Raw genomic sequence first — 24,780 nt, 5'->3', positions numbered from 1 at the left:
TCGCCATGGGAACGCGGCCTGGCCGGGGACGCCGGCGCTTGCAGTCAGGGAATTGTGGAATCATCGTGAAATCATCAATATTGCATGAGATCTTCCAGTTTATTCAGTCCACCCGCCAGCCCAGCACCACCACTGTTACCCCTAAGCCACTAAACCATATCATCCGGTGCCAGATCCAGAGGCCACTTGAAAACCTCCAGGGATGGCAGCTCCACCACCTGGGCAACCAATTCCAATTCTGATCACTCACACAGTGGAAAAAAAAATTCTGGTATTTAATCTGAATCTCCACTGTCCTAACTTGAGGCCATTTCCTCTGTCCCTGTCACTGTAAGCACAGTAGAAGAGACCGGCCTCCAACTCATCACAACCTCCTGTCAGGATTTGTAAAGAGCAATGAGATCCCGCCTGAGCCTCCTCTTCTCCAACGAGTGTGCCAAGCTGAAGAATGACCTAGTGGAAACAAAAATGTATACATGGCTGCTCGGGCAGGTGGGGCACTAATCCACCAAATATCTTATCTCTGGTCTCAGTAATCAGTAACTTACATTTGTCTCCCATGATTAATTTCCACTGAGGCTGTGTATTTCAGAAAATAGGGACTATCATTGACCTTCATCGTCTAAGATCTCTCTGTGGCCTTTTCTCTCAAAGAAGCAACTCCTATGCTCACCATATGCATCACCTTCAGTCTCCCCCTGCAACAGTTGCTTCCATTCAGCTGTTCTCAAATTTCACCAGGAAAAATTGAGGCAAAAGCCAATTACTATGTACAGAAAGGTATTATTGCACCCTATTGCTTCCTGATGTTTTTGCACATTAGACTTACCTTCTTAAGCAGGTCATTTTTATAAATTCCTAGAAGTCAGACAATTAATTGCAATCAACATGGTTTGTAATTAAAGAGTGATTTGTAGGTATTTAGCTTCAGCTATTGAGATCACCTGCAGCAGAGCAATGCATAAGGCACTAATCAAAGAATCATTTAGTTTGGAAAAGACCTCTAGGATCACGGAATCACTAAGCATCCCAAAGGAGCTGCACTACTGCTGCTGCTGTGTTGGGTGATGATGAGCTGACCTTGTAGACAGAGTCACCCATTTAAAACTCCACCACAGTGCAGGTGCTAACAATAAGGTAGTGCTGATGGGAGCCACTGATATGGCTTCTTACTTAATTACGATCTGGATGAGCTGTGAGTATAAATACCAGCTTAGTCGTAGCTGGGTGTGAGTGAAAAGCTTGGGGGAAGTAAATGAAAACAGGAGGGTTTATGTCTATGCTGTTTAGTGAGAGGGTCTTTTCTTTATCAGTTAGTCTGCTGCTTTAAAGGTTATAGTTCTTTGAGTTTTGTTAATAGTGTTTTGCTGACTTGAGGAAAAAACCTGAAGTTTTGGTGAGTGTTTGAGTTTTTTCTATGCTGGCTTTATGTGCTGATTTTAGCTGCTTCTTTACGTGTGTCGTGTATCCTTGTTCCCTGTCTGAGCATGTAATGTAATTGCTGAAGGAATGAGCTTCCTGTTGGTGTGTTTAGGTATGGGGGCATGTTCAGGCAAGTTTTGTAACCTGGTTACCACAGGAAAAACTTCTGTAAGGTGTAATGTGGTATCTTAGGGCATCTCTTTGCTCTCTGTATGCTCTTAAAGCACTTCAGTGAAAAAGAGCCTGTAGAATGAACCTGCTTTCTTGAGATCAGGCTACTTGGTTAAGTTGAAGCATTCTCTTGGTTGTCTTTTCTCTGGAGGTGAGTATGTGTGTGCCAAGAAAATGTCTCTCTGTGTTCTACACTTGTAGGCTGGGCTGTTCTGCACTGTTTCTGCAGTCATATTCTACCTTAAGTGTTTGCAGTAGTAGAGGAGTGTACAACTGACATGTTCTGTATTTTACCTGTCTCTTAAAAAACACAGCTCCCTTTAGAGGTGGTGCCCCTTTCACATCCTCTTGTTTGCTTATGTGGGTGTAAGTCTGTGTATAGTAGCATAACTTGGTTATAGTACTGATTAATGCCAGTGCTCTACTCTCTAACGTTCTTAGTACCACCTGCTTGTGGAAAATACTAATGTAAATTGTTATTGTTATGTGATGAGAGGCTTTAAACACTTTAACTTAGGAAAAAAAGTACATAGAAAGGCCTTTAAGTGATTATATTCCTGGAAACACAAGATTTTCTTTTGATTCCCATTTTTAAAAAGTCAATGTTATTTGTGAGCTGTGTTCTGTGTTGTTTAAAGACCATAACAGAAGGTAGTTGGTTTTAGGTTTTTTTTAAGTTATAACCCAGCTGTAGATCAGCAGATGCTGCAGCTGTCTGCCTTGGGGATGCAATAAGAGCAGTATTCCCATGGGTAATTCTAGCTCCGATGCTTGAACTTACACTAGAAATACAGTGTGTGTTGCTGTTGTAACAGAAAACTCCCTTATATGCTAGAGGGGTATGTTGTATGTAATACAACCTCAAAGACTGGATAATCTTTCCTGCCCTACTCTGTTGATCCCTTGGGAAGAGCTAGTGCAAGTGCATAAGACTACGCCTTCTGTATATCCATCCTCGATGCAGCATATGTGGGAATGGGATCTAAGTGTATTTAAAGAGCAAAGAGTTAAAATGTAAATAGCTGTCTGTGACACTGATGTTTAATAGAGGAAACCCACTATGGGTACAAATTCCTTCTGGAGAACCAACCTGGGTGATCTGTTAACTCCTTTGCAGGATATCAGGGACTCTCCTAAGAGTACTTCAAGGACAAAGGCTTGTAATCAAGCAGCTGGGAGAGGAGGATGTGTGGAAGTACAAAACATGTTGCTCTGCTATGCAAACTGTCTGTGTGTAAGATAAGAAAGTGCTGGTAGGTAACTGGAACTGGCTACGGGAATTAAGGCTAGAATTTAATGATTGGTCTTGGAGTGTGTAAACAACATATAACCAGGAGGAGCCAGATAATTATGGAGTGTCTGAAGCGGGGTAAAACCTTTCAAGGTCACCTGCATCATATCAGTAATATCATGTAAGGCTGAGATTGCCAAGGTAACAGTATTGCCGTTGTCAGGCTTAAATATAGATGTGGCAAAACTGAGGAAGAAATAATCTGGGTGGATTGGCTGTTTGGGAGGAGACTGTGGTAAGGGAAGCATGAATGTGCCAGAAAAAGTGGCTCCTGAAATAAGCGAATAATGTATAAAATGAGACAAAGGTAAGATCAGCTGACTGAAGGACTGCAGGTGTCTGTGGGTAATAGTGAAGCCTGAGGACTCAAGACCACAGGACTGCATGAAGTGATGCTCCTTGAACAACCTGCTGGACTCTACATCAGCTCTATGTTGGAAAGAATTGTTGTGGGAGGGCAGAGCGAAGTGGGGTAGGTGTGCATCCTGGTGCTAAAGTGGTGTGGGAGGGAAGGGTGACTCAATAGCATCATGTGTGGTTTGTAAGACTTGGTTAGTAGCTATATACAAAGTGATATAAATAGCCATGAGATGCTACTGGTATATTAATGAGGTTGTTGGCTATTTAGTTGACTTATTGGTATGCTTGATATGTTAGTGCCCTGAGTCTGTTCTCTCAATACTGTAATATGAAGGAAAATGGTTGGGCAGAAGTCACAGCTGGGGGCTCAACCAAGACCTCCTAATTTGGAAGCTTGAGATAACTAACTGATACTGAAATCTTTTCTTTGAAGAAGTGTGTGTGTGTGTGTGTGGATAGAGATGATGGATATCAGATAAACTCTTGAGTGAGAAGAGGAGCAAGTCTGTGCAGGCTGTGTTTTAACAGGGAGGGGATCCTTAGGACTGAGCACAATGAAATGTGTATTAGACTATGCTCAGCTAAAGAAAAAAAGAGTAGTGTCTAGATACAGAGCTGTGTCTGGGAAAGGGTTTAAATGAGGAAAAACATTGAGATACTAAAGCATAGGACACAGATTTGAGCTTCAGATGAGTGAGATATCTGATGCAAAGAGTATGTGCAGTGGTTACTGGGAAGATGAGCATGGTGGTGGTGGAAGCTTTAATAACACAGAAGTTAGGCTAGCTGAGAGGAGAACATCTTAGAAAAGAGAAACTGTGGAGTATATCCAAAATGTATACTCTTGTGCAGCAGATACATACCCAGGGAGAGGCTGAATAGGTGACAGTGTTAGGATCACCTTGGCAGCTGGCAGGGATGTTTTCTAGAGCCTTGCCTGCTGATACAGTCACCCTATAGTAACACTCATCATGTTTTATTCTTGGTGGCACAGCTGTTCCAGAGCTGCTGTTTTATCCAGCAGCTGCAGCCAGAGTAGGAGTGGCTGCTCCAAACCTCTCTGTCACCAGCGAGTTGCATTTTGACTGCTATTTGAGCAGAGTTATGCAGGGAGATGGTTTCTGGATAACTGCTGTCAAGTAAAGACTTGCTCTGCAATGACTTGGCCTTTTCCTGGGGTTTTGATTTCATACAGGGTCTGGGCTTTGCACAGACCTCAGAAACAAATGCCAGACCCACACTAGACTTCAATGCTTTCTGGGAATGTTGCTTTGAATAGCTGAAATGGATCTACTCCCTCTTCAAAGGGCCTCTATAAGGGGTGACTGACTAATAAGCATTAGCTGCTATTTCCACAGTTACCAGTGCCAGCTGAAGCTCTTTTCCTTGTGGTGCACTAGTAACAGCAGGGTGAGACTGGTGTCTTCTGGCTTCAGAAGTTAAATTCTCCCTGTTGGCTGAGCTGAAGGGATTGTTCATGGAGTTCTTAGATCAGCTGTGCTTGTAGTATCTTTACAGTTGGCTTGGGCAGCTGTAAGAATTTGGGCAGTGAAGTAATTCCTGATAGAAAGGTCCCTCCTGTGGGGATGTGGGTCAGAGCCCCAGCATTGCTGGGGGAGCTTCTCAGACTGGTTAGTGATGTGGGGAGGCCTGCTCTCTACAGCATTGATTTGCATTGCTGTTCATTACTATGGTTTGATGGTACCTTGAGCTAGGCATGATGCAGTAACCCCTTGTGCAAGTATTTAACACTTCTTGGAGTACTTTGAGGCAATATAGGTTGGTTTACTCTTGGAGAGTGTAGCAAAATGTGGTGCTATTTTATGTTTGAGGGTAAGTGGGTTTGTGTTCAAAATTCAAGTTTTTACATTATTAAGCAGCACTAGCATGGGAATCTGATCCTCAAGATAAAAACCAAGGCCTGAAAAAGCCCAGTTTTTAATGAGCTATTGCATTTCCTTGAATTCCTGTGTTGCTGCCAGGCATGTCTGGCTAAGGGAAAGCATCCCATTTAGGAAGGCAGCCAAGTGCCTGCATCCTAAGGATCAGTGTTGGTGGTGGAGGTTCAAAGTTATTGTGTTGTATGGCTCTCCCACCTCCCCAGGAAGTATCTGGGAGTTCTCTCCTGGATGAGTTTCATTGAAAAGACTTCAAACCAAGTGTGACCTTAAGTTAGTAATAAACAGAGGTGACAATGAAAAATATGAAACTGCTTTGTCATGATCTTCTCCCACACACTACCTTCAGCTACCAGGATGTTGGATAAGTGTGTGGGACTGACACCAGAGTGATGGAAGACAAGCCTTAGCTGAATAAAAACATTTAATTTTATCATATTACTTTAAGCACTCCTTGAAATTTGGGGCTTTGCTTTGTTTGTTTGTTTTTTTAATCTTTCCAAAGCTTTGTCAGGTGGTAATAATTTTGCAGACTCTGCTCAAAATGGGGAGACTAACTGGAAATAACTCATTATTTCTTCATCCTCTTGGCTGGGGGAAATTGGCGCAGTATTAGTCCCTGTACCCTTGGGAGTTATTACAGAGTAATGGCAGGAGATCTGTGGTTTTTTTAGGAGATGAGGAGAGGAAGAGCTCAGGAAAAAAGCTAGGAAGGATAGTCTGAAAGCTTGAGTGCTGGTACAGAGGCAAGGGTAGTTTAATGGGATCTTCATTTGTGAGCTGATCACAGGCGATGGAATGGGGCAAGAATAATCTTGGCTGAGAGTTACTAAATTAGATGGCCATGTCCTCTCCCATGGGCCCACTGTCTCTAAAGCTGTGTTGACTTGCATGTTCCCTGAGGAAGTATTTAAACCCATCCAAACTGCCAGCCTGACCTGGGGACCCTGCTTCAGCTGGACAGAAGACTTGGTGAAACCAGTCTCTCCAGACATGTGAGATACTTGTATGAAGTTTCATATGTTGGGTATTGTGGCACACCTGTATGTTGGTACTGCCCACAATAGTCAGGCTCACTTTAGTCTTTCTCCTATAGAATCTGTAGTCTGTCATGGAAGTGAATATTTACACTTTTCTCTGTTTTCTGCAGCTCACAGTGGTCTCTTGTGGTCCACAAATACCTAAAAAGAAAGCTCACCACATTCAAAGCTAGCCTAGTGATAGTAAAGCTCTACTGCCCTGAGATGTTCAGAAAAACCATGGTCTCCTGTATTTTTAGCAGGTAATTTCTGCTGCTTTAGATACTAGGAGAGTCCTACCAGACTTAAAACAAAAATGCCTAAGTAGTGGTGGGTTCATCACCTGAAGTAACAGAGAGGCCTGGAAAAAAAGCTTCTCTTATCAAATGTCCTCTCTAGTTTTGTATTGCAAACATTGCTTGGTGGCTCCATAGCAACTCTGTCTGGGGCAGCTGGTGTGAAGCACACTTTGCTTGGCAGGCTTTTTTTGGGAGCTGTGGTGTCAGTCCCCTTGACCTGCACCAAGATGTTTGAGGAGGGAAAGGCCCTGCCAGATGACTGGGGCAGTGGGTAAGGGAATTGCTGAAGTCAGCTCTGGCAAGCCTGGGAATAGTCTGCAGTATCATGTTCTCACCAAGCAGAGATGACAATCTTATGTTAGTTTTCTGTGACCATCTTTGGAGTTTTCTCTCCTTTTTATTGTGCCTGGTGTCTCATCCAGCTCCAGCCAAGTGGGATTTGAACCCTTTTTTCCAGGAAGGTCAAAACTGCTGGAAAGGCTTTAAAGGAGAGGCTGCCTTGTCTCTTGCTGTGGTATTTCTTACTGTGTTGGTCTCTTGTTGCTCCCTGCTGCCAACCACTGCTCCCAGTGCCCTGGCTTGGGGAGACTTGGCTCCCAGGCACACCCTGCTGTCTGCCCATCCAGGCTAGCTGTGCCACCCATGCCTGGCATGTACTGATGGATATCAGTGGCTCTCAGGAGCAAGTGAGCATTTAGCAGAGTTCAGCTCAGGCTTTAAGGACTACTTTGCCTGTTCCGGCTCAGGACATTCAAGTGCTGGGCAACAGATATGTTTGTTTTTAAACTAAGGTATAACAGAGCTTGAAAGTGGAGCTAAGGAGGTTGTTAGCCTGAAGAGACAGATCAGCTAGGATCCCCTCTCCCTTTCTGGTCTTCAGTTGCTCCTGAAGAGTTGGAGGCTGTCAGATATTTACTTCCAAGACCAGGCCAGCTGTACTGGTGAAACAAGAGAAGTAGGAGCAGGTATATCATAGTATGGTTTGAGCTGGAAGGGACTTAAAGATCACCCAGTTCCAACTTCTCTGTTATGGGCAGGGGCACCTTCCACTAGACTAGGGTTCTCAGGGCTCCATCAAGCCTCACCTGGAATGCTTCCAGGGATGGGGGCATCCACAGCTTCTCTGGGCAACCTGTTCAAGTGCCTCACCATTGTCACAGTTAAGAGTTTTGATTTCTAATATTCAATCTGAATTCCTTCTCCACCAGCTTAAAACCATTACCCCTTGTCCTATCACTGCTTGCCCTTGTGAAAATTCTTCTTGGAGACCCCCTTTAAGTATTGGAAGGTGTTATAAGGTCTCCTTGGGAAGAGGAGAGGGAGAAGAAACTGGGAATTGGACTCCTTCCTCAAGGGGTACCATTTGATGCTAGTATTTGAAGTAGGTTTTCTTAAGCATCTGGCTTTTGATGCCTTCCAGCCATCAGATGGCCTGACAAATGATGACCTTCCAGGCAAACCCTGTTTTCCCTGGAGCAGTGTCTGCTTTTACTTCCTAGTAAATGAGGGACAGGATCAGGCAAGCTGGTACTGGTGTTCTTAAAGCCCTCTTCTCCTGTACACATGGATTTGTCATGCTGTAGCTCAGCCTGAAGGTCAGTATGAACAATAGACAATTGTGTAATGGTGGGGTAAACTGCATTGTCAGCCCCGGGAGCACCAGGGTGCAGCTATGCAGGAGCAGGGCAGCATTGTGCCTCCTGCATACCAAAACCTTGTTGCAACATACCTGAGCATTCACAGCAGTGCTGGGGCCTGCAAGCCAGGAGCTGGGGCTTGGTGCCTTGTGCCTGTGCAGGTAAGGCTGTGCCTGGGCAGTCTGAGATCTCCGTGCTGGGGAGTAGGCAGGCACCGGGCAGTGCCAGGCAGCTATGCAGTGGAGCCTGGCAGAGGCCACCCAGTCAAAACTTGCCCTGACGGGTTTGCAAATTTCCTTCAGGCTGTGAAGTCTTGAGTAGGCTGTCAACGCACTCCACCCGGGTGATCTGCTTCCAGGGAAATGTATTTGCTGCTGTGATGGGGCATGTGACAATGCTGCCCTGAAGCGCTTCTAGTCCTGCTTAATCCTCATGTTGTTCCCCCTTATCTCTTCAGTTTGCTTCCTCTTGTGGGTCATCCTGCCATGCTGAGCCACCAGCTTGTTCCCCTTATCTTCCTTCAATGTAAAATCAAAGCAATTAGTAGCTGTGCTCAGGCTGCCCTGTGATACACCCTCAGTGATTTAGATGGCCTGTCAGTCCTTCTTGCAGCTGCCAGGAAGACCTGGGAGCAATGATGCTGACAGCCAAAATGCAGGGTGCTACAGAAGCTTTTGAGCAAGAGCTGGTCATTAACTAGATGTGAACAGCTTTTCTAGGGTTGTCCTTAACTGGCATGGAGCAGCACACTGACCCAGCAGAAGGGATGTAAGCTGGGCTTGCTTTGTTTTATACAATGAATGCAATAGCTGCGTATTCTCTGTGCAGATCACTTGCTCTGAAATACAAGCACTTCACAGAAGTGTGGATCTCGATAGGGATGCATGGATGAGCTATTTCAAGCAGTGCTGAGGCTGGTTTTTAAGATGAGACTACTTACTCCATGTGCCCACCTCATGCTGCCATTGACATACAACGCCCCTTTGGATTTTTGTGGTGGTTCTGAGCAAGTTAAGGCAAGTAGGTAATGAAATTTGTTTCATTTCCTCCTATTTGAGGGGGTGATGGTTATGATGGGCTTTGTCTCCAAGGCTGCAAGTCTTGCTTAAGAGTGCTGCCTGGTCTTAACTGAATGTTCCAGTGCTGTTTTGCTGTTCCCTGTGTGGGGTGAAGGCTTCTAACCCTAAACCCATGGCAAACATAGGCTTGAGCTAGTTACTGTACATTATGAACCTCCTAGGAACAGGAGGAACTAGTGCTGATTAAAAAGAAAAACCTCCATTTTGTAGTACCTAGCATTGCTTGTGTCAGGAAACTCTTAGGGGACAGCTGAACTTTCATCTCTATTTCTTGGTCAACACCTGTAAGAAAGGCAACTCTAGTTAAGGCTGAAACAGGAAGAGCCCACAGGATTTGAGCTCCATGGGAAAAAAATCTAGTTTGCTGCCTTTAGTTCTGTGCATGGTCTTTTCCTGTCTCTGATAGCAAATTTTTTTTTTTTTTAAACAGCCCCATGCTATATACAGCTTCCTTTCCTGCCCTAGGGTAGAGGATAATGAGTTATGGGAGGACGTTGCTTCATACCCTGGAGAGTGCTTGGATATCTGGCAAGGGCAGGCTAGGAGCAAATTCAGCAGCAGGTCAGAGTTGCACAAGGTAAATGCACACTTAAATGTGAATGGTAACTAGTGAGACCAGAGTGAGAAACCTGTACATAAGAGCTTGTCAGAGGAAATTACATATTCCTGGATTTTGCTTTAGAAATAAACAGTAGGTACAGCTCTTGTTTGCTTATCAGAATAAAAGCAGGGCTTTGGGAGGATGAGGAGAGAGTCAAGGACAGTTTAAGATCTTTTTATTTGTTTGAGATTTCCTTGTCTGGGCAGGACAGCAGTTGACATGACTGCAGCAGGGTTGGGCTGTTGCCTCTTTCCTTTTGTTGCCTGCTTACTTTGTTTCTTTCACTCGTGCCTGCCTTCCCCATGTTTGTGCCTGCTCAAGGGCCTGTAGTGTCTTGCTGCCTCCCAGCACTGCAGACACAAGTCATGAGGATATGACTTCTGCCCTCAGTGGTCTTTGTCAACTTGTTCTCATCTTTGCAACTCTGAGATGTGTGAGTTAAATGATGTCTTGCAGAGCAGCTAACAGGAAGTCACTGGCAATGTGGCTCACTTGTTCTTGGTAGGTTACTGCCCCTGCAAGCTGTGAGGAGGTCCTTGTATAAATTATTAATTAGTTGATATGTTTACAGTACTAAGTCTATCTTCTTATTTAGCCTAAAGTGTATATAACCAATATAAATTGTTTCTCCTCCCCTTCTGTCCTCACAGCTTTTGAGATTCAGCAACTGCTCCAGAGAGGTGTCTCCTGTGTAAAACCCCAGGCTCCTGTACAATGTACCAGTCCAGCCTGGTGCCACGGGAATATTACCCAGCCGTGATGCCACCTTGTGCCTACACCTACCCACCGCTGCGGCCTGGGAGAGCAGAAGACGTGTCCCGCTCTGTGATGTTCCCTCCCATCCGCATGCACAACTTCTACAGCCGCCCCATCACCTTTGTGGTGGACCGGAGCAGCTACCCTGACTATGTGGGAGGTCAGGTGGAGTATCATCATCTCTATGGAGCTTCCAATCCCTATATCCATCCATACCACACCTGGCACTTCCCTCCCATGGTCCCTATCCCTCTCTACAATCCCTATGCAAACTACCATCCCTATGCTGCCTACCGGAGGTCAGATCAGTATCGAGACACGTGGCCTGAAGGCTTCACAATGAGAGGAGAGCTTCAATGGGGAAAGCTTGGAAAGGTGTTTGGGCCAAAGAAAGACCTCCCAGAATTTGTGAAGGATGATCTCCGGAGGGTTTATGGCACCTACCCCCGGACCAATGTCTCCATATCTTATTGGAAAGGAGAGTTCTTGGTGAAGGGGGACCCCAAGATAGAAGACCAGGAATATACAGTGGAGAAGGTCACCCAGCGGGCTGTGACCCCCAGTGCCAGTGAGGCAGATGACAGCAGTGAGGACCGGAACCGTAAGAAGAAAAAGAAACTGAGACATTGAGGTAATCAGATACCCAGTGGACTGATGCTCCAGTACCCTCATGGGAGCCAGTTGGCAGCTCTTTTTGGTGTGGTTGGCAACTAACACAAGCAATAGATGCCACCATTCCTGTTGATTTCTTTTAATTGCTCCCCATTCTCTACAATCTTGTGGCAGATTTACCCTTTTTGATGCACAATGTCCATTCTGTGAAGAAATCACATGACACTTGACTCTTGGATCAGTTCATTGGTCCTGGTTTTGAAGTGAACATTTGATTAACACTGGCTTGAGTGACTGGTCACAGCTTGGTGGGGGATCTCCAAACTGCAGCCCTTGATCAGAGAAGATGGGCCTCTTCCTACCTTGTCCAGGGGAGGAGCCTGTAAGCTCGTTCTCTTCCTGGAGAGATAAAAGCTGAATTTCCTCCAGGCTGAGGGCAGTGCAGGTCCCAGAGGACATGGGGGTTCTTGAACACTCTGAAGAGCGATTGTCTGCCTGTCTTGTCACTGCTGTTTATGACCATATCATTGTGCTTTATCACCACGTGAGGCCTGTATGCAGCACTTCCCCACACTGTGGTGTCCCCATCCTCTTACACTTGATAACGTGGTGCTCAGTATTCTTGGCCACATGTCCTTATTGAAACTGCTGTTGAGGCCTTGCTCTGGGTCTGACTTGGCTCTAGTTGGAGGTTCTGACTCTCCAATGAGGTTACTGGAGTTGTGTGAATAACTGAACTCCCATAGCTTGGTGGTTGTACTGGAAGAGCTGTGCTGGAAGCCTGGAGAGCTCTGAGGGGCTGGGTGAGACTTACTTGCAAACTGCTGTACCTTTTAAATGATTATAAACAATAAAAAACCCAAATGCAAATACTTATTTCTGATTCTTAACTACCTAACATCAGTCCCTTTTGCGAACAACTTGCAATCAGATCTGGCACCTTTTAGTGAAGTTGGAGATGGCTTCTGCCATGGTTCATCCTGAGCTATGGTGGTTTGTCCTGCTTGGCAGTACCCTGCCTTGCTGTAGTTTGTTTTCTGGCAGCTTCTCTAGGGACCAGCAGGAATTTTATAAGCATACAAGAGAAATAGGAGACCTTCTCTGTCCCCCTGTAGGCTCCTAGTCGCCCCCGACCTCCCATATGGAAGGGAATGGGATGTTACCCATCTGCAAAGCAAAGGAGGGACTGTGAGGGTGAACTTGGAGGCCCTTGGTTGTTTTGAATTGCTATAAAGTGAAAGCAAGTGGATTTTTTTAAATTTTTTTTTTAGTTAGTGCAACAGGTTTTGTTTTACCAATTGCCAAAATGTCTTGGCAACTGTCTGCATTTCCCCTTCCCCATTTGGCTTCTTGGAAATGTGTCAACTCTGCTGCCAGACAAAGCTGCAAGAGGGCTGAACCAGAAAAACTGCTGTAGAAACCTTGGACCAAACTGATGCTCCTTGGCTGTGTTGCAAACAGTGGCAGTGGGACTTGCTGAATGGGCTAGAAAAGGCCTCCATTAATGTCTGCTGGCTGATCAGTTATGCTGAAAGGCAGCAGTTCCTGCTGGGTTGGTTGTTCATTTGTTGAGGTTTTTTTTTTTTTAATCTCTTCCTTGGCTGAGCAGGCTGCCCTGCCCAGTTAGGGATGTGTGGTTAAATGTCTGCGTCAGCCTTGCATTGGTGGCGCACTCCCTGTCCTTCCAGCAGCAGCTCCTTTGGGCAATGAACCCAAAGTTCATGCATTGGATGCTTGTGCAATGGTGTAGTACCTCAGTGGGGTGTGGGAAGGACTTTCTTCCCTGTCCCCTGGAGCTCTTGAGGGGCACAGCTGAGCTGCCAGGCCTGGATGCTGCCTGCCATGGGCAGGGGCTGCTTTAGGTTAGATCCTGGAAGAGGTGCAAACCAGCTCTTCTAGGCAAGGTGAGAAGGAGCATGTGGTTTGCCATACAGTGATGTGGAAATGCTACCTAAACTGCAAAGACTTGCACAATAATTTATCCTAAATGCCATTCCTCCAGCCATTAGGTTCTTGGTGGCAGCATGATACCATGTGATAATGGAAAGGTTCCCAAAACTCAATGGGCACAGCCAGGCTCTCCCAGAGGTATGTGATGGATGAGTGAAAACAGAGCCTGTAGTGTACACAAATACTTTCTCTAAATAAGTGTCTTTGTTGGGGTCATCTCTAGGGCCCACAGGGAGACAGAAGGGCATAACCCTTAATTTAATTTAATACCCATCCTGTCCTGTTTATCTTCTCCAGAGTTTTGTTTGGTTTTACTGCCTGGATTCTGAACAGGAGATTGCTGGGCACACCCAGGCTGTTGTTCTGACAATGTGTATTTTTAGCAGAGGCTCACAATTGCATGCAATACATCAGGAGGTAGCAATGTATTTATTTTCTCAAGTGCCATTTCACTTCCAGAGGGAAGAAAACATTCTATAGTTAGGCTTTTTTTTCCCTTGGGGGAAGATGTGCCACAAACGTCTAGTAGCTCTCTGACAGCAGATGTTTTTATGGTGGCCATAGCTCCCCTCCATCCCTAATCTGGTCTCTGTGCAGGAGCAAAGATTTACATACTAGTTGTAGGAAGAGTTCACAGTTGCCTTCTCTTCCTGAAGGTTTGAGGCCCAGTTACTGCCCAGCTGCAGAACTGAATCCATAGGGCATTTTGGAGGCTTTAACGCCTATGGAATTCAGTTCTCAGAGCCAAGCAGCCAGTGCACGTCAGCTTCCCCTGGCTCCAGCCAGCTGTGTTTCCATCTGCAAGGGGGGAAAAATAGCAAAGAGCTCATCATGTCTTTGACACAGGGCAGCCACTGAGTTGACACAGATTTTTGTAACTGAGAGCTGCCACAAGAAGGCTCTGGCACCTCTCACCCCAGAAACAGCACAGACAGGCGCAGCTTTCTTTGGAAACTTTGCTCAAGTTGGCTGGCTCTTTTTTTTTCCACTGCTTCAACATATCCTGTTGTTTGGACTCACTGAAAAGCTTCAGGTCAGCCCTGAGCTCTGCAAACCTGCTAGAGCTGTAAGAGAAACACCATTCCTGCCACCTGGGGCTGGTATTGGCAGGTGTGTTGAGAATCCCCCTATGTACTTGCTTTGCGTGCAGGTGTCACACATCCCTTGGTCTAAACTGCTCTTCCTCAGTGTGTGTGTCTGAAAAGGGGCAAGCTGTCCCAGGGGGATGCTCAGTCCTGTAGGAACAGCCCAGCACTCCCAGGCACTGACCCTCTGCTCCACTGATAGTGAAACCACTGCCCATGGGGAAACCTCTTCACCTGAGAGGTGCCAGCTGAGGGGAATGGTTTGTGCAGCTGGTGCTACTATGGGTGGACCATGAGGTGCAGGGGCTTTTGGAAGTGGGAAAGGACACAGGGTAATTCTGTGTAAAATGAAGAGTGAAAGGCCTTTTCCAGATAGCTGAGAGAGTAGATTCAGGGAGGTATTGGTCTCTGTCTGGGTTAACCTGGGACTTGCTGGTGCATCCCACAACTCTACACATGTGCTTTGCTTCCCACTGCCCCCACCCTCTGGTTTGGGCTGCAAAGCTCACATGCATGGAAGGCCAGACTTGAGGGGTACATGAGGATCCCTATGAGCACCCACAGAGATGCTGATGCTGCCAGCAGCTTTGGGCAGCCTCACCTCTCAGTAAATGTTCACCTTCAAACCTGGGGACTGAGCTAATGGCTGAAAAGCTTTTCCTTGGCTCAGCAATAGTTTAGTACAGTTGTGATGACAGCAGCTCAGGCAGGAGTAAGCACTGGGAGGGGATTGCAGCCCTTTGCCTGTAAGCCAGCAGTAGAGAGCAGCTGCCCTTGGGTCAGCAGAAGAGATGGGAAATGACACACACCACTTTGGAGCAAGGGCAAAGATTTCAATGGGGGAAGCACTGAGCAACTGTCGCACGAGCAGTGAACTCCGCGATTGCTCAACTGCTGGCCCAGGGCTCTATTTTAATCCCTCCTCTGGGAATTACAGTTCAGTTAGGGCAACATGAACTCACCATCCCGATGCACATAGCAAAGGAGCCAAAGCCTGTTGCAAAAGCTGAGGAATCCCAGGCTGAAAGTGCCAGCTCTGGTGTATCCCAGGGACCACGTGCAGCAGTACCACAGGGCCTGCCTGGAGGGGCAGCAGTGGAGGCAGATGGGGTAAAGCAGCGCTTACACCAGGGTCCCCACCCTACAGCAGGTGGTCAGGGTCAGATAGGCAGCTCAGGGAGCCAGCTCTACATTGTGCTGGTTTTCAAACCACTGTGACTTGGCAGGGAGTTTTCAATAGCTCTGAGCTCCTCAAGCTCTGATCTCCCTCCTCCTCCTCCTCCCCCTGCTCTGCAGGCAGCCACCTGTGCAATTGAGTGGGCAGGAAGGCAGCCTGCCAGAGACATTGCAGCCACATGGAAGCAAGCACCTGCCAGTCTGAAATGGTTGGTAGGGTTGGGATGCTCTGGGGTTGCTTTTTGTCCATCTCATGCCCATAGGATGGTTACCCTGCAGTTCCTGGCTATTTGAGTGCATGGAAAATCTTTGTATTTAATTTTTTAAGATGTAAAAGTCTCCTCTGAGGCATTTACCTCACATTATTGGTGGAATCTGCTATTCAAAGTGCCATCCATCTGCCTTCCTCCTTCTGCTGCTCTAAGCAACCACTGCTTTCAGAAACTGAAAGGTGAAGACCAAGGAAAAGCCTTCCTCCTCATCTTCCTCCATGGGGTGATTTGCAAAGAAAGGGAAAGGGTTTCAAGCAGACAGGCAGGTGAGCAGGATGGGGGTCCACACCAAAAAGCCCTCCCTGATGGTTCTCCTTCCCTTGCTCCATGGCTCAGGGCAGTGATGTGGGTGCTGGGGCTGAGTGGCACAGCCCAGCAGCCATCTGGCATGAATTCCCCCATGTCCTGTGCCCCACTCTCCCAAAGGTGGGGCAGGAGATAGATCCAGCATGATACTTTTGGCATCCTACTTGTGGGTACTGGGACTGAAGCACCCATTGTCGAAATGTACCAGAAACAGTTTGATCCAAGTACAATGGAAAGCCCATGGGGAATGAGCTGGGAAAGAAATTATTCAAATGCAAACACAGAGAAGCTCCAATTCTGATTTCTTTCCTGGCTGCTCCTGCATACAATGTCCTCATGGCATGGCATCCACAGTACCCTAGATGCTCTGCCTTTGCTCCTTGGTTTTCCTGACCCAGCTTTGTCCTGTGTTCCTTCACCCAGGCAGGGCCAGGGCTGCACTTGGCCCTGTGTATTTGGGATTATTCCTTCCCCTAGGGAGTCTGCACTGGAATGGGGTGCCAGGTAATACCTGGGAGGTCAGGGATGAATGGAGATGTGGAAGACACCTCGGTGATGGGTATTTTGCTGGTATGAAGGTGCCTTGCCCTGGCTTGACACTGTGTTTTCTGGAGGCTGTGTCAGGGCCAGGCTACAGAACTGCACTGTGGGGTGACCATTGCCCCAGCTCAGCTCCGGGGTGAATTGCATCAGGCCAGCTGCCACCTTTGCAGGTGGGGGCTTCATAGCCCCACTAGAACCTGCATCCCCTGACCCTGAAACAGGAGCCCTTGGCCAAAAGCTTGAGAGCTCCTCAAGGCTCCTGACCTCAGCCCAAAATGATGGTGAGTCAAGAGGCACTGCAATCAGGTGCCCAGGAGGATACTGCTGCTGTGGGGATTTCTCTGTGGAGCTCAGCAGAAATGGCCACATGAGCAGATTTCCCCATGGCAAGCCCCGCTGGGGGCGATGGGAGGACACAGAAGCAGAAGCTCGATCATGGCCAAGCCTGCTGCTGGAGAGCTGTGCTGCACCAGCTCAGCCCTGAGCTGCCAGAGGCATTGGCTCTGTCTGGCTTTGGATCTGCACTCCCTCCCTGCTGTGGGTACAGGGACAGGCTGCAGTGCTGCCCTGCCCCTCGCTCCTGGGGGAGACAAAGCACAAACTACTGCTCCAGAAGGGACGTGACTCCCGGGCAGCTCCGGCTCTCAGAGGTTAATGATTTATTGCTTTATGTCTTAAAAAAAACCAGCAGCGCCCTCCTTTTGGCATTTCCAGCTAATTATCCCAGGAGTTACTGATTAGCTAGGACGTGCCTAGGCCCAAGCAGCAGAGTCCTGTGGGTGCTGCTCAGCCACCGGCACTGCGCTGACATGGTGGCCGGAGCATTATTCCAGGGAGTTTCACTTTGTCTTCCCGGAAAGTTTGTAGGAACATGCCTCCCGCCGTTTAAAGTATGAGAAGCACGAGTCCGGTTTTGCAGGTTACCAAAAAAGCCACGGATTGAAGCGAAGATGCTCGTGCACACACACACGGTGTCTGACACCTCCTGTCCCGCTCCCTCAGCCGGGAGCGGCTGCGTTGCCATCAACCGAGAGACGTCACCGCGTCCCCGCTGCTCGGCACGGGCAGAGCCGCCCTCTGCAGCGCCCGGGCTGCGGCTCCTTGGCGAGAGCAGCAGCCAAGAGCTCCCCTCGTTCCAGCCACACCAGTGCCCCCGCTCCGGCGCGGACCCTCCCTTGACCCCCGCACTCACCCGACAGCTCTGGCTCCCGTCGAGGCGAGTCTGCGGGCGGCGGGGCCGGAGGCACTGTTAAATATTGCAGCCGACTTACTCACTTCTCTTCCTGGACGGCAGTGCGGAGTTTCCACCCACTTCTTTCACCTTTGGTTTCCAGGCTTTCTGAGAAAAGGGGAAGCCGTGGGAGGGAGCAACCGGCATCCCCGTGCCAGGGCCACGGCCCCCAGCAGCCTCTCCTTCCCGGGAAGGGGCAGATGCCAGAGGGGGCCGCTTTCCCGGGAAACTGCGACTCGGTTGGGAGTGCCTTGTGCTCCTGGCCCAGCACTCCACGACCGTCTTGGGTTAGGCAGATTTTCCTCCTCAGCCGAGTGGAGGGGGCACCCGAGTGCTGCCTCCCTGGCACAAGCTCAAGGGTGACTCCCTGACCAGCTCAGCCTCCTCCTTTGAGAGTGAAAATCCCCCCGAAACTCAGATGTACCTTGGCCTCGCCCCACCAAAGCCCATTCAGTTCCTCCTTTAATATAGTGCCTCTGCAAGTGGGGACAGTGCCAGAATTGGGGTCACATACACATCACAGACATCTGTGATGAGCTGCGTCCATCCTCAGCCTGCAGACCCCTGCCAGTAGCAGGTGCTGCCAAGGGCCTGGGAATGTGCCAGCATTCCATTTGGCAGCCAGTGTTTCATCCATTGGCATGCCCATTGGCACCACAGGCTGCGCTCCCTGGACACATTGATAGATTCTGTTCCCTGGGGCATTGTGGCCAGGCAAGTAGCCCCACACTGGCTGCTGCCGGCTCTGGTGGATGAGCACGCGTGTCTGGTGAGACTCCTTTTTCCTAAAGTCCCATTCTCCAGCTTTCTGTCAGTGCCACCGAATGCACAGCCATTGTTTTTGCTCAGAAGTGACATCAGGTCCCCCAGGGTTCCCCTCGTCTAGCAGTCTGGAAATGAAAATCTGGAGCCTCAGCATTGGCTGTGCCACTGAGCTGATGGTGGGGTGAGCATCACTGCTCCTTCTGTGCCACGGTGAACAAACCCAGAAATAAACTGGCAAATCTATTGATGGGGGATGGCGAGATGCCTCACATGCCTGGCTGCCTGCACTGCCCTGTCTGGGCTTGACAGCTGCCCTGCAGGTGCAGATAAAATTCAGAGTGGTTTTGTCTTTTGGGAGCTGCCATGGTGTTTCTGGAGTGGGAAGCACCTGGAAAGCTCTGACATGGAGGTGACCAAGCTGGAGCCACAGTGTTATCAATGCAAACCCTCAAAAGAGGCAACATCATCAATTCAGGGCCTTGCAGTATATTTTCAGGTGGTCGAGTATGGTTTGGCTGCACACCTCCAGCTTTGCATGACTGCCACTCTCTGCTCCTTCGCTCCATAAAGGGGCTGGACAGGAACTTTGGCATGTGGATCCGTGATGTTTCAACATCTCTGATTTCTCAAGGCAGGGCTGCCCTTCTGCTCACCTGCCGCAGTCACACCCAAATGTGACACAGGTTATGAGCACCCAGCACTCCCTCCCCACAGCCATCACTTCTGGTAGATCTTAGTGTTACACTGGAGGGCTGGAGATCTCCCTGCTCCTTCCTGCTTCCTGCTCAACTCTTCCAAGGCAGCACTGCAGCATCAGGGATCCACCACTGGGGATGGGGCCTGGCCAAATCCCTCGTGCTGGCTGCATTGCTTGTCTTTGCTGGGGTCAGACCTTAGACATCCCTCTGGCTACTGCTCCTGATACCTTCCCCAGGACAAATCTTGCCCCCAGAAGGGTTATCTCCCTTCACAGTACCATGGCTGGCTTGGCCACTTCTTTGTACCCCTCTCCTTGGCTCTTGGTTCCTCCACATTATCTGTATGTGTCTTCTTCCTGGGAAGGGTCTGGCGAGCTCCTGAGTTGGAAAACCACTGGGGAACGGAGGAAGAAGCAAAGTGGGTGAGAGAGAGGCACAAACAGGGCAAACAGGGAAGTCACTTCAGGCCTGATGCCAAGGGGATGGACATCAGGGCAGCTCAGACCCTGCAAGGGTGGGAGGAAGGAGTGCACACGTTTGCTGGTGAACAACTTTGCCAGCTTCCATAATGCAGGTTGTGGGAAGAAGAGGAGGAAGAGTGTGCTTGGAGTTGGAGTGACTGCTTGAATCCCAGTTTTTATAGGTCTGGTTGGCAGAGGTGAGCGAGCAGAAGCAGTCTCTGGGATCATATGGGACCCGTCCCTTCCCTGTGACATTGGCACAGCTGAGACCTGATGTTGTTCCTAGTTCCCATTTCTTCAGGTTGCCCCGGTCTCCTTCAGCCAAAAGCAGAAGGTGTGAGTGAGGAGCAGCCTGGCCCAGCCCCCTGCAGAAGGACAGTGGCTTGGCATTTACTGGGGGAAGTGGGATCTTCCTGCAGCGTCACTGTGCTGGGAACGTGGCTAGGCACCAGAGCTTAGGTTTGCCCTTGTTGTGGGGGTCTTGTGGGAGAGGAGGCTGAACAACTGCCCCTAAAAGGCTGGGACTTCACCCTGGGGGGAGAAAATCCACCTTCCAGCTCTGGGGAGGGGGCAAAGGAAGAGAGAGCAGCTGGGTTTTCCTACCCATCCAAAGAAATGAGGCTAAAATCCCCTACCTTTGATCTCCTGTGACTGCAGAGAAAGCCAGGCAGCAGGACCAGGGTGTGGTTTAGTGCTCAGAAATAAGCCAGCAATTAGAACACCTCACAGTGTAACTGCTGACAGCAGAAAGTAGCCTTAGGGAAGGGCTGATGTGTGCATTCCCAGTGCCTGAGCCCCACAGCACTGTGGGGTTTTGGACAAAAGCTGTTGCAGCTGCTCCTTGTCCTGGGGCAAGACAGTGGAAGAAGGACCAGTGAAATGTCTGCAGCCTCCGGGAGTGTCCCAGTGACAGCCACTGCCTCTGGGGCTGGAGTGGGACAAGGGCTGTCGTGGCTGTCTGAGGTGGTCTCCTGGGAGATTCAATCTCTTCCCAGGAGGCTGCTCGAGGCTGCAGTCCCAGGCTGTGCACAGCAAGAAGGCTGAGGCTGGTGGTGCTGGGAGGCAACAGCACTGTTTGGCCCTTTAGGAGAGAAGCCCACAGTAGTGCTCAGATCCACGGTCATGCCCAGCCAGCACCTGCTGCCCCTCCCCAGGCAGATTCTCTCAGGTGTAGACTCACAGATGTCTAAGAAAGAGCTAATCCCACACTTCAGCCTTAGCTGAGGCTCAGTCCATCTCCAGACTTAAACCTACAAATATCAGGCTTTGTGAGATTTAGTGGCCCAGGTGTGTCTTTCCTTTCCCCTCTCCCCAAAGCCAGCAAACTGCCTGCAAGCCCCTGTTCCTCCTCTGAGAAATGGCATACACGAGGGAAACCACATCTTTCAGCCTTGCCCTTGGGAAGAAGGATGTGGTGCTAAGGGACAGCTTGGGCTCAGCAGGTGCCTTTTCTCTTGACAACACGAAAACAGAGATGCCCTTGCTGAAAGAGTTGAGCAGCCTTGGTTTGTCCACAGAGCCTGATTCTCAAAACCAGGTTTGAGGGGCCGCACCAGTGGCCTCAGAGCTAGGGTGGCAGGACAGGCAGCTCGGCTGGTCAGCCCTTTGTTTGTGATGCCAGGCCCGAGTGCACAGGGAGAGCCTGGAGGGGCTGAGGTGCAGCCTCCATCACACCAAGAGTCCCGTGGCTGCTCCTGCAGTGCTTGCAGATGCACTCAGACCTCACAGTCTGGGGGATGCTGGTGTGGACTCTGGCCCTCCAGACCCTGCACTGAGCATTTGCATGGCTGCAGAGGAGCTCAGGCATGGTTACAACCATCAATGATGCCCTGCAACAAACCTCCCCCTCCTAAGGCCTGGCCAGCAGTGGGTATTTTCCTGCCAAGGGGATTTGCTCTGCCTCTCTCCCCAGAAGGGCTTTTTGTACACAGCCAGGGTTTTGCTCAGGCTGTGTTGCTCTGAGCTTGGACTCCCCCTCCACCTGCCTGTCTGTTTTTAGCCTATGTCATATTTTTGCATCCTTTGAGACATCCTGCTGTCTGGCCACCTGGATAGAAATCTGGTGAGATTTCATGAATGGAAATGAACAGGGGAAATGCACAGAAGTTCAGCTGGTGTGACCATCAGAGATAGCATTTACCTCTCTGGAGCAACTCCTTCTGCCCCCAAAGAGATGCTGGAACAGAACATACCCCAGACAGCTCCCTACTAAGTGTGATCTGCCAGGATAAACCAGTCCCCTCAGTGCTGGCAGCCCCAGCAGAAGCATGGCCAGGGGGAAAGGGAGTTTCTTGGGATGTTTTTCGTCTCAGGGTTCCTGTTTCCCCTCCAGCCCTCATGCATGGATCCTGGCAGCCTTATCCTTTTCCATGTAGCTTTGCAGAGGGAGCAAAATGAGTGGCTGGGGTTGAAGAAGTCTGGGAGATGGAGGAAGGCTGAGGAGAGGAGGGCGTGGGGAGGCAGGGGTGCCCCCTTGACCCACTACTGGCACAGCAAGCTAGGCTTCCAGCAGCCTTGAAGCAATTTGGGAATCAAATCTGCTGGCAAGGCAGGGAGGAAAACCACAGGGCTGAGTCATTCCTTGGAAAGCATTTGCATCTGGACAAATTCCAGCCGAACCCCTTTCCCACTACCTCTGTGTGGAGTGTCAGGGGTGGCTTACAGGAATGGCCACATCCTCTCCACCCAGGATGGAGCCTCCCTGGCCGGTCACATTCAGCCAGAAGCCAGGCAGCAACCACTGCCGACTTTGGCAGGTTTCCATCAGAAGGCAGGAAGGCTTCCCCGGGAGGGAAAGCTGTGCTGGTGAAGCAGAAGCGAGAATGAAAGCAAGTGAGGCTGCAAGGAAGCTGAGCCTCTTCCCAGAAATGGCAAAGTGGGGTGTTGCCTTTCAGCGTCTCTTGAAAGAGTCAGACTGGGGCTGGTACCTGTTCCGAGCTTTCATTAGCAAATGGTCAGGATTTGGGATGACAATCTGCTCTAGGGATTTAGACTAGGAGAGGAGCAGCATTCAAGAAGGATGGAGGATTGGGAGCATCCAAACACTGACCCAGCATCTGCAGAAACTCAAGTTTTTGTCAGGGGTGAAAGAGGGGCTGGGGGAAAGGAGGCAGGGCTGGAGTTACCCACTGGTGGTGGGAACTGGCAGGGACAGAGGATTCACCCATAAGGTCACAGGGTGGAAAAAGCTTCTCCAGGAATGAAAGTGCCACAAAACGGTGTCCAAGAACTCGATGTTTATTTCCCTTCAGAATCATCTTGGGGGAGCTTCTCCCTATGCTCTGCACCCAGGTTGATATTTTCTCAAGGTTTAAATTCCCCTAATGTGCAAAGTCATGTTTCTGCTTGAAAAGACCTTGTCCGGAGTTAGGTGCTGTGTGTGGCTAGAGCAGGATGAGTCCCAGTTCAGGGAGGTACCTCAGGATGAGATCTCAGTGTCTGTGTCCGGATCTGAGATTCATTGCTCAGTGCTGGAGCTCTGTGCACCATCAAGGTCACGTTCAGCCTCCTTTTCCTCCCTCTAGTGGTTAAAATCTCTGCATTTCCTGGGGCTCCCAGAGCCCCCGGCAGCACCCGGGGCTGGGGCACAGGGAGGAGGGGGATTGCCCCTGTGCTGGGACACGGGTAGGTGGCCCAGGTCCCGACCAGGGATGCTCCTGCCTGCCCCAGGTCTCATCTGAGAGGAGATGGAGTTTTCCGGAAGGTTTTGCATTAGGGAAGGCTTTATACGTAAAGGGAAGCTTCCAAGCATCATGCTGGTTCCCACACTGCTCCATGCTCACAAATGTGCGATGAGGAATACCTAAGGAAATGTCAGCTTTTCCCTAAGGAATTCCTTTCAGCTAGCCTTGCAATTAGTCCCTTGGGAAAAAAAAAAAAAAAAAAAAAAAGATTTTGAGCTTTGCCAGCACTTCTTTTTTGCAAACGCTCGTCTCGCCTTGTAACTAGGGCACAGTGGGAGGCAAGAGCAGTTAACTCTTAGCATCAAGATTTCCTCAGACAGCCCGAGGAGGCTGTGATGAGACTGCAGGGGGGGAAAGGAGCCTGCAGAGGCTGACTGGGCGGCGAGAGGTGCCAGGCAGCGAGGGGTGCCCAGTGTCCAGTGCCCAGTGCCTAGCAGCTCCAGTATCCAGTATCACTGTATTCAGTGACCCGGCGAGTGCACACCGGGGCTCCCTTGCCCCTCCACACTCCGCAAGCGTTTTGCAGGTGTGCATGAACCACGAGTTTGCTCCTGACTTGTGCTTTGCTGCAGGAATGTTGGAGAGGATGTGGAGAAAGAGGTGTGGAGCTGCTGCTCCCTGAGCCCGGAATCGGTGCTGTGTTGCTCCCGGAAATCCAGCCGAGATCCACCCACTGTTTACAGAGAAAACTGCAGTGAATCATCCGAGCAGGGAAGAAAAACACAACAAACTCGGACCTTTTAAAGCTTTCCGGACAGGCGAAAGCTGCTGGGAGAGCACCTGACAGGGAGCAGACTGGGTGTCCTGGGAATAGATGCCAGGGCTGACTCTGGAGGGATCCGTATCCTGGGACAGGGCACCTGTTTCTAAGTTATCCTGCAGCACTTGGGCTTTTGTCCTAAACTCCTTTCAGGTGCAGAGGGATTAAATCCGTGGCAGAGAGCCCCATCCTGGGTGAGGGGGTTCCGCCGACAAGGTCGCGCACCGTTTTGTCTTTGCAGGGGAAGTGTAAATAAGAGCAGACTGAGGGGACCTGTGGTCAGCAAATAAAGGTCACAGCAGGCAAATCTAGGAGCTTGCTGTGGTTCTAGGGAACAGCTGGGTGTCTCCCAGAGGTGTCTCTGGGGTCTTCAGACAGTTGCCAGGCAGAGAAGGTGGAGCTAAGCGGGGATATAAGGGGAGAAGAACCGTAAAAGCCGGCAGGGACTCTAAGGAGGGGTGGATATAGCAGCTGTGTGGGTGGCGAAGGGCTGACCTGGCACAGCGGCTGCAGCCCTGATGCCACCTTGGCTGCCAGCCCAGTTTTCGGCCCCTCTGGGGTTAGTGCTGGTGCCAGAGGGGACAGGGCAGCTGGATCATGTGCAGTAGCTGTGACACTGTAGCAGAGACCCCGAGAAAGTGTGGGTTTGCATCCCTAGTCAGACCTGATGCCCCAGTCCAAGGGGAAATGTTCTGCACTCATGGC

At 49.6% G+C, this 24,780-nt stretch overlaps 1 protein-coding gene and 1 long non-coding RNA gene across 5 annotated transcripts; one reads left to right on the top strand and one right to left on the bottom strand.

The window, feature by feature from the left end:
• The first annotated feature begins 1,577 nt into the window (after window positions 1-1,577).
• C8H10orf95 (chromosome 8 C10orf95 homolog) lies at window positions 1,578-12,015 on the top strand. 4 transcript variants are annotated; one of them, XM_088169267.1, is made up of 3 exons: window positions 1,592-1,744; window positions 9,607-9,753; window positions 10,428-12,015. In XM_088169267.1, the coding sequence occupies exon 3, from the start codon at window positions 10,492-10,494 to the stop codon at window positions 11,161-11,163; it is 672 nt and encodes a 223-aa protein (XP_088025393.1). In that variant the 5' UTR covers window positions 1,592-1,744; window positions 9,607-9,753; window positions 10,428-10,491; the 3' UTR covers window positions 11,164-12,015. The 4 variants fall into 4 exon arrangements, with proteins under 4 accessions (XP_088025390.1, XP_088025393.1, XP_088025392.1 ...); XM_088169264.1 differs by lacking the exon at window positions 9,607-9,753 and having other exon boundaries at window positions 1,578-1,744; XM_088169266.1 differs by lacking the exons at window positions 1,592-1,744; window positions 9,607-9,753 and adding an exon at window positions 3,042-3,191.
• On the bottom strand, window positions 11,269-17,803 carry LOC106857600 (uncharacterized). Its single transcript, XR_001403677.2, has 2 exons — window positions 17,670-17,803; window positions 11,269-13,893 (listed from the first exon to the last, which is right to left on the bottom strand). It is a non-coding gene; the product is annotated as an uncharacterized LOC106857600 (long non-coding RNA).
• Between the last annotated feature and the right edge of the window lie 6,977 nt (window positions 17,804-24,780).

This window comes from Sturnus vulgaris, chromosome 8 (genome assembly GCF_052056855.1).
Source record: "Sturnus vulgaris isolate bStuVul1 chromosome 8, bStuVul1.hap1, whole genome shotgun sequence".
Lineage (NCBI taxonomy): Eukaryota > Metazoa > Chordata > Aves > Passeriformes > Sturnidae > Sturnus > Sturnus vulgaris.
This window is presented reverse-complemented; position numbering and strand designations above follow the sequence as displayed.

Excerpts from the sequence above, each read along its gene's own strand:
- C8H10orf95 (XM_088169264.1), top strand. The coding sequence starts at position 10,492 with ATGTACCAGTCCAGCCTGGTGCCACGGGAATATTACCCAGCCGTGATG.